Source organism: Arachis ipaensis, chromosome B2 (assembly GCF_059453495.1).
Source record: "Arachis ipaensis isolate K30076 ecotype BB chromosome B2, ASM5945349v1, whole genome shotgun sequence".
NCBI classification, from domain to species: Eukaryota; Viridiplantae; Streptophyta; class Magnoliopsida; order Fabales; family Fabaceae; genus Arachis; species Arachis ipaensis.
Window position 1 is genome coordinate 104556658 of NC_142437.1, and position 15287 is coordinate 104571944.

General features: G+C 31.8%; 3 protein-coding genes and 1 long non-coding RNA gene across 10 annotated transcripts; 3 read left to right on the top strand and 1 right to left on the bottom strand.

Moving 5' to 3' along the window:
- Positions 1-467: 467 nt before the first annotated feature.
- LOC110268955 (uncharacterized) lies at positions 468-2380 on the top strand. Of its 2 annotated transcripts, none has more exons than XR_015905278.1 (2): positions 468-643; positions 1624-2380. It is a non-coding gene; the product is annotated as an uncharacterized LOC110268955 (long non-coding RNA). The 2 variants fall into 2 exon arrangements; XR_002357743.2 differs by having other exon boundaries at positions 1657-2380.
- A 1372-nt stretch (positions 2381-3752) lies between these two features.
- Positions 3753-8956, top strand: LOC107625635 (putative disease resistance protein At3g14460). Of its 6 annotated transcripts, none has more exons than XR_015904817.1 (5): positions 3756-4199; positions 5739-7495; positions 7882-8079; positions 8186-8317; positions 8564-8956. XR_015904817.1 is itself a non-coding variant. In XM_088503664.1 (3 exons), the coding sequence occupies exons 2-3, from the start codon at positions 5809-5811 to the stop codon at positions 7917-7919; spliced, it is 1725 nt and encodes a 574-aa protein (XP_088359790.1). In that variant the 5' UTR covers positions 3759-4199; positions 5739-5808; the 3' UTR covers positions 7920-8345. The 6 variants fall into 6 exon arrangements, 2 of the variants coding, with proteins under 2 accessions (XP_088359788.1, XP_088359790.1); XR_015904818.1 differs by having other exon boundaries at positions 3881-4199; positions 7882-7947; XR_015904815.1 differs by having other exon boundaries at positions 3753-7495.
- On the top strand, positions 3893-5499 carry LOC148575088 (putative disease resistance RPP13-like protein 1). The gene is made up of 2 exons (XM_088506048.1): positions 3893-5140; positions 5428-5499. The coding sequence occupies exons 1-2, from the start codon at positions 3893-3895 to the stop codon at positions 5497-5499; spliced, it is 1320 nt and encodes a 439-aa protein (XP_088362174.1).
- Positions 8957-11468: 2512 nt separating the features above from the next.
- On the bottom strand, positions 11469-13294 carry LOC107627564 (F-box/kelch-repeat protein At3g06240-like). The gene is made up of 2 exons (XM_016330401.3): positions 12989-13294; positions 11469-12344 (listed from the first exon to the last, which is right to left on the bottom strand). Exons 1-2 carry the CDS (start codon positions 13292-13294, stop codon positions 11469-11471), a joined length of 1182 nt encoding a protein of 393 aa, XP_016185887.1.
- Positions 13295-15287: the final 1993 nt, after the last annotated feature.

Genomic DNA, 15287 nt, shown 5'->3' on the forward strand with positions numbered 1-15287 from the left:
GAAAATAATTATTCCATAACATTGCAACATTCACATAATAATAATTTAGAATCCAATAATAATAATTTAAAATTTCATAATAATAATTATATCAATTACACATTAAACATTCAAAGTTCAAAAGACAATTAAAACAAAGTTAACAACCAACACAAGATTAACATAATAATAATAATTTATAGTGTCATACCAACCAATAACAACAAAATATGAAGTAACAAACAACTACACGGGTCCAACGGGCCGGGGCCGGGTGACCCGAGGCTTGACCCGAACCCGATTTAATAAATAACCGGGGTCATCTATTGAAATCTCGGGTTTGACCGGACCATAACAAAGCCAGGCCAAATTAACTCCGAAGTCATCGGACCCGGTCCGGGTCTTCGGGCCGAACCGGGTCTTGTGCACCCCTACTTCTATCTGAACAAGTGTACTACTTCTATCTGAGGACTCTTATAATACTTTCTTTCTTTCCCTTCAAACACTGCATGTGCTTTTTATTCTCACATTCTTTGAGTCTTTGTGGCTATTAAGATGCATTACATTTAAAGTTCAGTGGGGGCATAGATGGGGGTTGGGAGATTCTCAAAGTTTACTTGTAATTATGGAAATAGCACCATTTCCATTCGAAAAGCTGTAAGATGTAAGTTTGCTCATTCACTTCTTTTAGTAACTCTGAAACTAGTCTTGTTCTTTGTTTTTCTAAATTCTACCTATTGAATTGCTTTGCTTTTTTTGTTAACTATTGTCATGATAATATCTATGACTATGAGCTATGATTTACTGATTTAATGGGTTGTTATCGTGTACTTAGAGCTTGATGTGAGCCTGTTATTGAATTTTATATACAAGGAACTGGATTTATTTTATCACTTTTTAGTTGGCTTATGTATAATTGATGCTATTTGAAATTCATAACTGCTATCTTAGCTGATTAAAGGTATTTTGTTCATTTTTTTTTGGACCTGAAGTTATTTTTCTTCAGTTTGCTAACTTTGTACATCAATGTGTTTTTCTTTTTTATATCCACAGAAATAGAGAAACAAATTTGTGCATTGCATTTGGAATATGTTTCTAATTATAATATGTTTGCTTTGCTATCTTTTCTATTTCGGATGAAAATATTATGGAGGCAGAGGGCCCTTTATTTGGGATTTTTCCTAGTGTAAGCTTTAAAGTATGTTAGCTCCTAACATTTATTGAATTAGTTCACTAGTATGATTATTTAGTATTTTTGTGTGCATAGAATTATTTTATGATGGAAGGACATGAATATATCAAGAGCCTCATTTGTTCCTTGATGTTGTACTCTAGTTAGTTTCATGGATAATTTTCCCATTAAAAGGTAAAGACATGTAAACCTGTGGTTTTAAAGCATTAAGGCACAACATTATTCTTGATAGTGACATTTATGGATTGTGCTATATTCTTGTCTAAGATGTATAGTTTGATTATTTAAGGCATGGATTATTCAATGGCATTTGAAAATCTTGCTTGTCTTTTATATTTGGTATTTGCGTAGGTGTTCATCACTGTTCCATTATCAATTATTGATATGCTTTGTATCTTTAAGCATGATGTGCCTGGTTAATTTAGTTGCTCACTTTTTTTCTTCCCTTGAAGAAAAGGGTTTTTCACATCAAAGTATGCATTTAGGTTATGAAGGAGCTTATAAGAACTATCAGGGAGAACAATTTGGGCAGAATTAGTTCACTGTAAGCTTATTTCCATATTAACCAACATGTTTTATGAAGTTCCGGATGAAGTTATTAAGCTTGAACTCTCCACACCAAAGTTCCTCATGGATCAACTTGATCTGATTGGAGGAGTTCAGTTTATTTTTTTGGAGGTATTTGATTCTTCTGACATTAGTATGGAGAGAAGTCCAATCTAATAAATGTCCTTGCATTGATACGTAGATTCGAACTTTTGATTTTCTCTTCTGCCTTCCTATGATTGATTCAGTATTCCCTTACAAATTCAAGAGAAGAGAAGAAAAATCTGTATGCAGTGTTTTTTTATTACATTTTGCGTCAAATAAAAGTATCGTGCATAGTCTCAGGAGTCAGTGAATACAGTGATGAGCAGATCCAACCTCTGGCTGATCTGCTTGCTCAAATAAATGCACCTGAGGCATTTTATATTTCTGTTAAACTTGGAGTAGAGGGCATTGGAGAGATTTTGAGAAGATCAATTGCATTTGCTCTATCCAAATATCCCAACAGTGAAAGACTAAATACGATGCTTCTAGTTTTTCCTTATCTATATACTTTAAAGTTTTAAGGCTATACATTTTTCCTTTGATCTTATATGCATTTCTTCATATATATGGCTTGTAATAGATCTTCTTTGAGCTGTATGATTACTGATTTTTTTTTTCTGTTCCGGTCTAACATTTGCAGCTATTGAAAATTGTAGCAGAGAAATTTATGTTTGTCTAGATATAGAAGCAATATAATTGAACAGCTTTACGAAGCCAAAATTTTTTAATGTCATTGTGAAAATTGTATAAACCTCCGCAATACATTGCATATAGAATTACGGTTGTGGCGGTTATACTAGTCGTTGCTGAAAACCGCGTAAACACTAATCTATGTGCGACAAACCACACGCTGGAATGCAGTTTTGCTGCGATTTAATTTTTCGTGTGTGTTGTAGGAGTGACTTTTTATATACATATAACATCATTTCTAAAAGTAGAGAGTATTGATGCTATCTCATGTATTTCAAGTGGGTAGCAAAGAGAATGATGACGAGGAGACTTAAAATAGAGAATAAAGAAAAAGAAAAAGAGGTGATCCCTTCCATCATCTTGTATTTCAAGTGAGTGGCAAAGAGAATCATGACGAGGAGACTTAAAACTTGAAAGAAAAGAAAAGAAAAGAGAATAAAGAAAAAAGAGGCGACCCCTTCAAAATTGCAACAGCCAAGAGAAATTGTTATAGCATATCAATTAATGATAATCTATTTGTGAATTTGTGTGCTTCGGGTATCTTCTATGTGATGGTTTTGAAGACAGTCCAATAATACTGTGTCAGCACTTGTACTCATTCAATCTCTTAAATTAACAGTCTAACTCTTAATGTTTAACGAAAAAACTAAGATCAATGAGAATACAAGATAAAAAATTTTTGGTCGAATAAACTATTCTAAATTTCTAATAGAAGGACGACTACAACAACAACATCAACGTCAACAGAGTCTGTCACCAAAAAAGAAAACATCAACAGAGTCTTATATATGCTAGTGCGGGGGCTAAACTATTCTGAAATATTACTATTATTATTTCCCTATATCAATAAAATGATAAACCATTAAAAGAAACAATTTCTTATTATTATAATAAGATTGAAGTTGATAATCTCTAGCTGGCCGGAGTCTTATAAGATAATGATGCAGGAATAAATAAAATGAGATTTTAGAAGTTTTATTTAGTTTCTGCACTAATAATGTTTTTATGAAGGAACTGAATCGTTATTTAATCTTATTGACGATATCATTATTGTTATAATTGTTGAGGAATATATTTACGCAACTGGTATCACCTAATTTAAGTTTAATAGTTTATCATATAATTAATTAATTTTTTTTTACTAAAGATAAAAAAATTCAAACTCGTAATCTCTTAAATAAGTATAAATAGACTATATTATTTAAATTATAATTCATTAGGGATGTAATTAATTAATTAATTATTAATTGTTATAGATACTTTAGCAGTGCACAAATATATGTGGGTCAATGTTATGGAACCCAGTAAAGAACGTTGTTGGTGCACTGCAAACTGCAAACCCTTGAAATCCCTTGTGCTTGCTACAATAGCTTTTCTCATCACCTTCCAATCTTTCTTTCTTGTGATCTCATCATCTCCTGAACTTGAGGCTCAATAATCATGGTTGCAAAACTTCAGGGTAGAGCTTATCTTTCATCTTTTGTTGATGCTGTTTTGGACAAGCTGTCTGCACTCGATGCCAACTCAACTCCAATAGCAAGAAAGTTAGCTGACCAGAAGTTGTTTCGAAGTCTGAGGGCGAGTCTCCGTGCAACTCGCCTTGTGCTTGATGATGCTGAGCAGAAGCAGATCAGAGACCAAGAAGTCAGGAAGTGGGTTGTTGATCTCCAAGATGCTCTCTATTTGGCTGATGACCTGCTGGAAGAAATCTCCACTAAAGCTGCTGCTGTCACTCAAAGGGATCCAGGTAACTCTTCTTCCTGGTCTCACTATGTTGATTCAATCTTAGAAGATAGTGATGATGGTGAAATGGGGGTAGTAACTAGCATGCAAGACTTAGTTGATAAACTAGAGTCTATCGTTAAGGAGAAAGATGATCTTGATCTAAAGCAAGAGCTTGCCGAAGATCCAGAGGACATGTCATGGAGAATTCAATCGTCACTGCTTGAAAGTTTTGATATATATGGAAGGGATGATGACAAGGAGGCCATACTTGGATTCTTGTTAGATGACACTTGCAATGATAAATTGTCTGTGATGTCTATAGAAGGCATTGGTGGAATTGTAAAAACTACTTTGGCTCAGTGGGTTTATAATGATGCCAGAGTTAAGGGGAAGTTTGCTCCTAAAGCATGGGTGTGTGTTGCTACAAGATTTGATCCTATTAGTGTTTCAAAGGCTATAATAGAGGATATAACTTCTACTCCTTGTGACTTGGTTAACTTGAATTCACTTCAAACTCAATTGAAGAAAAAGTTAACAGAGAAGACATTTTTGGTTGTCTTAGATGATGTTTGGGATAATCAACAAAATTTGTGGGACAGTTTTCTAAAACCTTTTCTGAGTGGAAATAAAGGAAGTAAAATTCTTTTAACCACTCGTAATAAAAATATTGATTCTGTAGTATCAACTATGAATCGACATTACAAATTAAACACATTGTCTCCCAATGATTGTTGGTTAATGTTTCTGAAACATTCATCAATCTCTACTAATTCTACACAATATCCAATTCTAGAAAAAATTGGTAGAAAAATTGTTGAAAAATGTAAGGGATTACCTTTGGCAGTGAAGACACTTGGGGGTCTATTGCGCAATAAGCATATTAAAGGGTATTGGGAGCATATACTAGATACTAAAATTTGGGAACTTTCGGAAGATGAGAGTAAGATTATTCCAGCATTAAGAGTTAGCTATCATTACCTTCCTTCACATTTAAAGAGGTGTTTTGTTTATTGCTCATTATACCCTGAGGATTATCAATTCAACAAAAAAGAATTAATCTTGCTATGGATGGCTGAAGATTTTGTGCGTCCAACAGAAAACAACACCCTAGAAAATATTGGTTGTGAATATTTTGATGAATTAGTTGCAAGGTCATTTTTTCAACCTTCTAGTGGAGATGTTAGCTTATTTGTAATGCATGACCTCATGCATGATCTAGCAACATCTTTTACTGAGAAATTCTATTTTAGAGTCCAAGAATTTGGGATCCTACAAAAGATTTGCAACAGAATTCGTCATTTGTCATATACTACAAATCCTAGGGATCCAATCTTAAGTTTTGGAGAGGCCTATAATAGAGCATGCATATGAGAACATTTCTAAATGTTAATGTTCATTTTGCATCAATTCATATTGAAAATGAACTTTTGTTCTCACTTTTACAATTGAGGTGTTTAAGAGTTTTATCATTTAAATATTTTTTTATTGAGTCATTGCCTGATTCAATAGAAAATCTGATCCATTTATATTATTTGGATCTCTCTTACACACCTATTGTCAGATTGCCCGAGTCATTGTGTAAATTATACAATCTCCAAACTTTGAAGTTGAGTTATTGTAATAAGCTAGAGATGCTTCCTAGCCGCATGCAAGATCTTGTGAACTTGCGCCATCTTAATATTGAAGAAACTTTTTCGTTGATAGAGATGCCAAAGGGAATGAGCAATTTAAAACACTTGAATTCATTGTGGCACTATATTGTCGGGAGGGATAAAGAGAATGGGATAAGAGAATTGGGAACACTTGACAATCTCCATGGCTCACTTTGCATTTCCAACTTAGAGAATGTCAACAACAGTTGTGAAGCTTCAGAGGCAAAGATGAGTAACAAGAAGCACATCAACATTTTAGAATTGAAATGGCTTTCACATTGTGATATTGATATTGTTGATTTTCAAAATGAGAGAGAGATACTTAACAAGTTACAACCTCACCGAAACTTGAAAGAGTTATCAATTGTGGGTTATAGGAGTGAAACATTCCCAAACTGGTTAGGCTTAGGTCTATCTTGCTACTCCAATATGACCAAATTGAGAATGAATGGTTGTAAGAATTGTCGTCAGCTTCCTTCGCTGGGACAGTTACCGTCTCTGCAGCATATGGAGTTATTTGGACTTGATGGGTTGGAGAGGATTGGTGGTGAGTTTTACAAGAACGGTGAATCATCTCATGAGGGGACGCACTTCAGATCCCTTCAAAGTCTGGCATTTCATAGAATGCATGGTTGGCGAGAGTGGCATATTCCTGATGGGTTTGATGGATTTCCTAAACTCAAAAGGCTTTCAATACATGATTGTCCGGTGTTAAGTGGAGATCTGCCAGCTCACCTTCCGGCTCTGGAGCAACTTACCATTTGGAAATGCGAAGAGCTTGCGCTTTCACTTCAGAGAGCTCCCCAGCTCCACCAATTACTTGTAATGGGTACTGCGTGCTATAGGAATTCGGCACGGTGTGAGGTATTAATTTCAGAAACTCGGCAAACCAAGTCCGCATTGAAGTGCCTGCCCCGCATCCAATCGGTGTATCTCCAAGCTTTGATAATCAAGGATTGTTGGTCAGCCATATCAATTTCAGGAGATTATTTGCCCGCTACATTACAATATCTCCAAATCTGTAATTGTTCAAAATTAACATTCTCAGAGCCATTGCAACACACGTGGCTAAGGGAGATATTTGTGTACAAGTGTGATTCATTGACGTTGTTTCCGTTACTGGCTCTTCCAAATCTCAAGGCACTCTCAATCACATATTGCCCCCATTTAGTATCCATGCCGGAGCTAAGGTTTGTTGCGCCCCACCTAGAGACGCTGTATATAGCATATTGCCCAGAAATGGATTCTTTTGGAGAGGAGTGCCTCCCGCGGAGCTTGACAACTCTTCGGATCCATAATTGCCAGAAACTAGCGAGGTGGATAACATCCAATGGTTTGCGGAGTCAAGGCCTTACCCATCTTATCCTTACTTTTTGGAAGGAAGTTAAGTCATTCCCAAGAGAGGGTTGCCTTCCTACTTCCCTCGAGTCTCTACAATTGTGGTACTTTTCAAATCTGGAGACGCTAGACTGCAAGGGACTTCACCATCTGACCTCCCTCCAACAATTAACAATTAAATACTGTCCAAAGCTGGAGAATTTCACACAAGAAAACCTTCCTGCCTCTGTAGCAAAACTCCGCATTGGGGAAGAATCTCCTTTGAGGCGCAAACTGGAAGAGATGAACGATCCACGAATTCAATATAAACCTGATGACTATTTTATAGGTAAGTAATTAGGAAGGAAACGACTTTCTTTACTTATGTCATCAAATATCAATTCTTTATTTATTTTTTATTTCTGTCATTTTGGGCACTTACGAAACAATTTATAGATTTAGAAGGACTTCCAATTTTAAATTCAGTTTGATAAAGTTCTATGTTTTTCACCCATCTTGCATTTCTCCCTAATTTGACCTCATCGAATTCTATTATGTATTGCTGATCTGACTTTTGTCAGCTTCAATCCAAATTGATCTACCCAACATTCTTGCAATCTTTTTTTTTTTGTGGGGAGAGGGTTATGAAAAAAATAAAAAGCCTTAATGTTACTATCCCATTATGCTTCTATATCTACAATCACTAGTATACTCATTGGTTTCCATTTATAATAGGATCCGTCAACAATTTAGAAATACTAATGAGGATTTGAGGCAAGGTGGGACTTGGAGTACTCTGAAGTAAGTTTTAGCATTTGTTCATGTTTATAAGAACATATGGATCAGTTTGTTATACCAATGAATCTGTCTAGAACCACGAACTATTTCAATTACAGAAGTTGCTTCTCCTATAAATGAAGCAGATAATCAAAGGTAACATAACAGAAGTATAATTATTTCTTTGAGTTGATGTTATTTATTTATTGGAATTTTTCTATAATGCTTCATACTTTTTCCCTTGTCTCTGTCTGAAATGTAGAGTGTAATGTTGCAAGAAATTCATAGATACGGTAATGCGAGCATTCAATGAAAAGCAGTGCAAGGATGCCTTTTTTTTCTTAAACATCTTGTCAGTGCTTGGCGCAACACACACTTCATCCATTTTCGATGGGTAATTGCAATAGAATTTCTCATCTCTAGTGTAGAAGTTATAACAAGCAAAATTTCAGTTCCCAACCTGTGGTGAAAAAAAAAATGATTTAAATATATGCATATAAACACAATTCTAGCTCTATTGGTTGGTTATGTTTTCATCTTTCATAAAACAATGTTCTAATTTCTAACCTGTCAGCATTGTTATGGACTTATGGCTATTATGCTTATTATAGTAAAACCTGTCAATTTTTGTTTTATACAGGTTTCTTTTGATATAGATCCTGAAATTCAATATAGATTTTCTTACTGGAATTGTTGAAACTATGACTGGGACTGCCATTCATTCAAGTTTCATGATCAACAATCACAAGTTCATTAAGTCCAAACTCAAGGAATACCCTGAGTTTTGAATTGGGAACTTAGGAATAAGAGTTGGCTGTGAGTTTTGAATTGGGAACTTAAGAATAAGAGTTGGTTGTAACTCCCCATTCTGTATATATAGTTAGGGTGTTAATTTTTATTTTACTTCTATTTTGAGTCTATTTTGAATCGCTTTTTTTATTGGCTAGTTTCCTAGATTGCCTTTTTGTATCTTGTGTATAATCATTAATCAATGAACGAGGTTATTCAGTTTCATATCATTTCTTTCTCAAAAGTTTAGAAACTTTTTCTTTCTACAGATTTTGTTCCATATCTTTATATTGCAGTTCCTTCAACAATGCCTAGTGTCAAGAAGAGGGCATTGAGGTCTCCAAATGAGAAATAAGAGAGAATTTTCCTATCTGCATTTGCCAGCACCTCTGCCTGTGATGAATTGAAAAATCAGTAACATTAATTTTTTAAGATAACTTTATAGCATATATATATATATATATATATATATATATATATATATATATATATATATATATATATATATCACCTTAGATATGCTAGGATGCAAGGAACAAATAGTCAAATACTGCAATTGCAATCTTGTCCTTCAACATAAGACACTTTTTACATTAAAAATTATGCCAACAGTTATATCCATATAGAGACAAAAACAAAACAAAACAAAAAACGTGAAAAAATAAAATAAAAGGCAAGGAAGACAATTTCATGAAAAATAAATTCTTAAAGAGTAAAAGTTTATTTCTAAAACATGAAGATGCAGCACATATATCACAATGACTTTGGGCAGTAGAGTATATGAGAACTGAGAAGAGATTGCAAGTTCAAGGGTTAGTTATTGGCTAGAAAGATGCTAATACATTGAGTGAGCGAGTAGCAGCAGATATCGATGATACCGTGAGAACTGAGTAGCAGCAGATATCGATGATACCGTGAGAACTGCATTGTAGGTCTTGATTCATGTATTGCATATCAACTACGATACGTAAATACTTGTGAAGAATCATGTAACATATTTTATACTCTTCCCAATAATTGAGTTAAGAAATAAAGAAAATTTTCAAATAATAATAATAATAAGTATTAGTAGTAGTAGAAGAATGGATATTATCATTCATATTTTAATGATGTTACTTTTTTTTTAACATGATTAGTTTACTCATGGAGAAGTGAAGAAAAGCAAGAAGATATGTTGAGGAACGAAATGTCCTTTTCTGTGAACAAAGTTTTACTTATCTATTATATATATCTAATTTTACAATCAAAATGTGTCATATATCTCTTTTTCATTGTAATTGAAATTAAATTTTTTCCTCTAAAATTAAGGAGAATTCTTCTCTCTTTCATACTAATTTTACAACTAAAATGTACCACATATTACTCCCTTATTGCATTTGAAAATCAAATCTTTTCAATTCACTTATTTTATCTGGCTTTGTCAACCCTAATTACCTATTGGAAGCTCCTCTTCCTCTTTACAATTCACTTGCTTTTTGTTTGTACTTTACGTAGTTTTTAGTTATTTTGTTTTATTTAGTTTGCTAGGATCATATTTTGGGATTAATTATGTCTTTCTTTGTCTTTATGGGTCTTCAATTATAAAAAATAATTATGCTATAATCTGTACAAGCTTTATCTCGGTTAAAATGTTCTTATTTAGATTTTATATAAACTTTAGTAATGATCTCACTATCTTTAGTTGAATCATAAAATAAAAAATGTGAAAAAAATAGAAGGCGAGGAAAGACAATTTCATAAAAAATAAATTTTTAAGGGTAAAAGTTTATTTCCAAAATTTAAAGATACAGCTCAAATATCACAATGAGATTGGGCAGCGGAGCACATAGGAAGAGATTGCAAGTTCAAGAGATAGTTATTGGGCAGAGAGATGCTAATAGCATGAGTGAGCGAGTAGAAATAGATATTGCTGATACCGTGAGAATTGCATTGTATAATATAAATCTTGATTCATGTATTGCATATGAACTAAGACAAGTAAATCTTTGTGATTTTATAATCTTTCCACTAATTGAGTTAAGAAATAAAAGAAATTTTCAAATAATAATAATAAGTATTAGTAGTAGACTAGTAGTAGAAGAATGAATATTATCATTTATATTCTAATGATGTTACTCTTTTTTATAAATTTATGTAAACATACAATATAAAAAATTATGTGTGAAATAATTTTTAAAAGTTAAAATTTAAGATTTAAAATTTAAAATTTAAAATTTAGTATTCAAAATTTAAAACTTAGAATTTAAAGTACAGAATTTAGAATTTAAATTTTAAAATTTATGTTTTAGAATCTAAAAAATGCTGCGCTCTTTATTTTTTTTTTCAGAAGGCATTAGTATTTGCATTAGAATACTGATGTACGAAATAATGCGTAAGTTGTCTTGATATATAATTTGTTATAGAGTGTAATTTTGATGTATTAATAGTGTGAAATATTTTATACAGTAGTCTAATCATATCTATTCTGTAAAATGATTATTCACAAAATCAATATAATAAATCATTTTTTTTAGTATTGACACTATATTAAAATTAAATTTTTTTATTATATTTTATTCTTTTCTGGAAAAATCATTAAATCAATACGTGTATATAAAACATAGGATTTAAACTTGTTCATTGAAGTGATCTCTATCTTAGAAATTTAACAGGATTCAATTCTCTGAACTATGTAGAACATAATTTTCAAGCTCTCGGATGTACAAAATACCCCTATATAAGCAAAAACAATTGGAGGAGGAGGTTAATTACCCACTTTAACCCTGATCACCATGATTACTTGGGAGAGAAAGAAGTGTTTCGGTGTACACACTAGCAGTTGAATAAAACCTGGATCTTCCATGAGGGTTATTAGGAGGTTCTAGTAACTCCCCTCCTCTATCACTATATTTTACAAATCCTACACCATCATAAACTCCAACAACTTCACCATCTTTGCATAGGAACATAAACATGGGTGAAATGAAGTCAGAAGGGATATTGAGAAGTGACACAGTAATCAAATTAACCCAAGACGATTTCACTCCATATTCTTTCATCACACGAATATTTAATTGATCCGGTGCGTTCATCTCAATTAGGCCAAGCCATCCTCCAAACACCCCCAAGTCAGAATATTCATGGATGAAATCATCCGGCAAAGGTACTTCATGCAAATGCAAACCGTTCTTGTTTTCATTCAAATCAAAAGCGATTATTGCTCCTTGATTTGCTCTTTCACCGTCCTTGCACCAAGCCAACCAATGAATATAACCATTCAAGAACGATCCTACTCTTGGAGTATCGACATCATCGTTCCTTAGATTTATATATGTGCAATTGAGGCCATGGACATCAACTATTTTCCATGAATTGGATTTTACTGAAAAGGTTTCAAAGATGATGACCTCGTCATCAAGATAAGCTTCCCAATTCTTGTATGATACCTGAACAATAACATAATCGTCTGTTGAAACATCATAGCCAAAACCACAAAGGAATACGAACTTGTTGTCCCATGTGGGAGGTTGTGGTACTCTTTTGCATGAACCTGTTGATGGGTTCCAAATGATGAGATCATTCAAAAGAATATTGTCATTGAGAGCTACAAGTAGAAAGCCTCTACATGAACCCACGATCCTCATCCAATTGATCTGTAATTAATCAACACGAATACTAATATTAGGTATCTAAAGAAAAATGCAATAATTTTAGAGAGAATGGCATTTACTTTTTCTTTTCTTTTTTTTTTATTTGCAAAATATACATTCTCTTCTTACAAAATTAAAATAACCTACTCTTTAGTCCATTTAACCCAATAATTATTTATTATTTGGTCAATTCAAAAAATAATAATATAAAATATTTTAACTTAACACAAAATATCCAATTTAAAATTTTTACATATTATATGATTAATGAAAATATAAAAAGATCAGCGTACAATTTCAAATTTAATATTATCGTAATATATATATATAACGAAAATATAAAAAGATTAGTGTACAATTTTATTTTTAAAATATTTTTATTATTTATATTGGGGTAATAATTTTCTTCAAGCTCTGCAAATGTATGTACGTATATAGGGTAAATTTCACGTAAAGTTGATAGTTGAGAGCTGTTAGATAAAAATTTAGTCAAATTAGTTAAATCATATAACGACTCTTAACTATCAATTTCACTTAAAATTAACTATTCTTGAGTTTTCCCCGTGCAGGACTAATGGACTATAACAGGGTTACAGGGGATACGTATATATTAATATAATAACGAATTTTTGTATCATAGAACTCACATTAGCAGGTACGAGAGCAAGAGGTAACTGAATCCTTGACAGAGCAGAGTGATCAACAAAGGGTGCATTGAAATCCCAAGACCATGCAACGAAATGCAGAGTGTAGAGGATCTTATGGGTGAGATTCAAAGAAGATCGTTGGAAGTGGTGTTTGGCGAAATTGGGGTCTGAGATAAGAGACAACCAATGTTTGCAAACACACTTGAAACGCAAGAGGGACTTTACTGGCAAACGTAGGAAGATTTCCACCATCACTTCTTGTGGAAGCTCCTTCATTTCAGTTTTCACTGCTTTTACAGGTTTCATTACGTTCTATTTCTATGGGTCTTGTGATTTTAATTTGATGGTTCTTTCAAGCATTTTATATAATATATTTGATATTTGATGAAATAACCCGTTCTTTCTCTGAGGAAAATTGTAGTCAATGGAGTTTGATTTGGAATCTTGCTGAGAACGCTATATACCCACCTACTCTTGGAAGCTTTCGGCTCATTTTTTTTTGGATACGAGAAGCACGTGTTGTGTGTTGTTGTGGAGAATGTGGTGCTAGACATGGAAGTAGGACAGTTTTTTTCTAAAACAAGGACAAAGAAATTGGACTATCTGATTTATTTGTAAAAAAAATTAAGCCTACTAATTGGACAATCTGATTAGGTGGAAGAGAAAATTTAAATTTTGGCGAAGGTAATCAGAGGGTTCAATTTGTGTTCTAAAAAATCGGACAGTCCAATTTTTGTTCCTGACACCACAATTGTGTAAAGCACCTATACATTCTATAATTGCATCCTACACCATTCCCTCAACCACATCTAAATTAAAAAGTGAAAGCTTTCTCCATATGCTTTTTACTCAATATTTTCCTTCATAAATTAAGGAATATTGCTAACCTCTTCATTTAAAATAAGAATTTATAAAAATTATAAATTATAATTTGATCCCTTAAATTTGTAAAAATTAATTTTTAATATTTACAAAAAAAATGCATGTTTATTCGTTTAGAATTAGGGTTAATTATTCTTCTAAAATCTTAAGCAAACAGATTCACTATTATTGTAATTTGTGCTTTCTTAAAACAACATAAATATTAACAAATATATTATTAATTAAGATATAAATTTTTTTATAATAAAAAACATTAGGTTCAAATTTTAAAAATAACAAAGTTTTTTATTTAAACATTAGTATAGTACTTAGAACGAAAATTATATACCAAATGCTTTTAATTAATTTCCTTTATATATATACAATAATAGATATAAAACATTACGATTTTGCCAACATAAGATGAATTAAAATGGTAGATGTATTAGCCTTTAATTCTAGAAATTTGTTACAATATGTTTTTACGTATAAGAATACTAATATAATAATTAATTTAGATTTTTTTTTTGTCTTGGTATGGGCTGGAAAGACCCGACCTACAATAATTCATTTTTTTAATTATTTATATATTTTTTTTATCTTATAGTGACAACGAAATAAAAATACATATATTTTATTGTTATTATAAAATATATTTAAAATATTTTTTGTACCTATTTCATTTGTAGAAGCAATAAAAAATATGTTATATCTTTTTTTATTACTTATTTAGTGTAATATTTTTTATTACGTATTTAGTTGACAATAATAACGAAATATGTGTATTTTGATAAATAATAAAAGAAAAAAGGTAAATACTTTTAAGAAAATATATCAGTAAATAATTAAATATTTAGTTAAAAAAAACCCACTTTGTGGGGTATCCTATAATTTTATATATAGTACTATAATAATCTTTTAATTGGAGACACTAATGAATTTATATAAAATAAAATTTTAATAAACATAATTATGAATTATCTGCTTCAGAAGTCAGAACACCTTTGAATTGTCAACTCATATGACTATGATAATCCTTAGTCCTTAGGTGTTTAGGTTACATCATTCAACATCTACCATTATATTTTCTTTAAAAATGATGGGATTTCAATGCAATTTTGAGCAAAAATATGACGTATATATTAAAATTAATTATTATGTATTTATATATAATTATTTATATTATTTAATTTATTTTTAATATTATTTTATATTTTAATATATATTTTATACTAATAATTAATTTTAATAACTAATTTAGTGTATATCTACCATACATTGTTATAACCTACCATTACTGTACACATAAGTCACATATGTGACATATTCTCAAATACATATGATACGACGTGGTAGCTTCTACACCTCTTATCTTACCTACCTAACTCATAATTAATCGATGACCAAACTAATTATGTATAAATATCTCAAAGCCTTT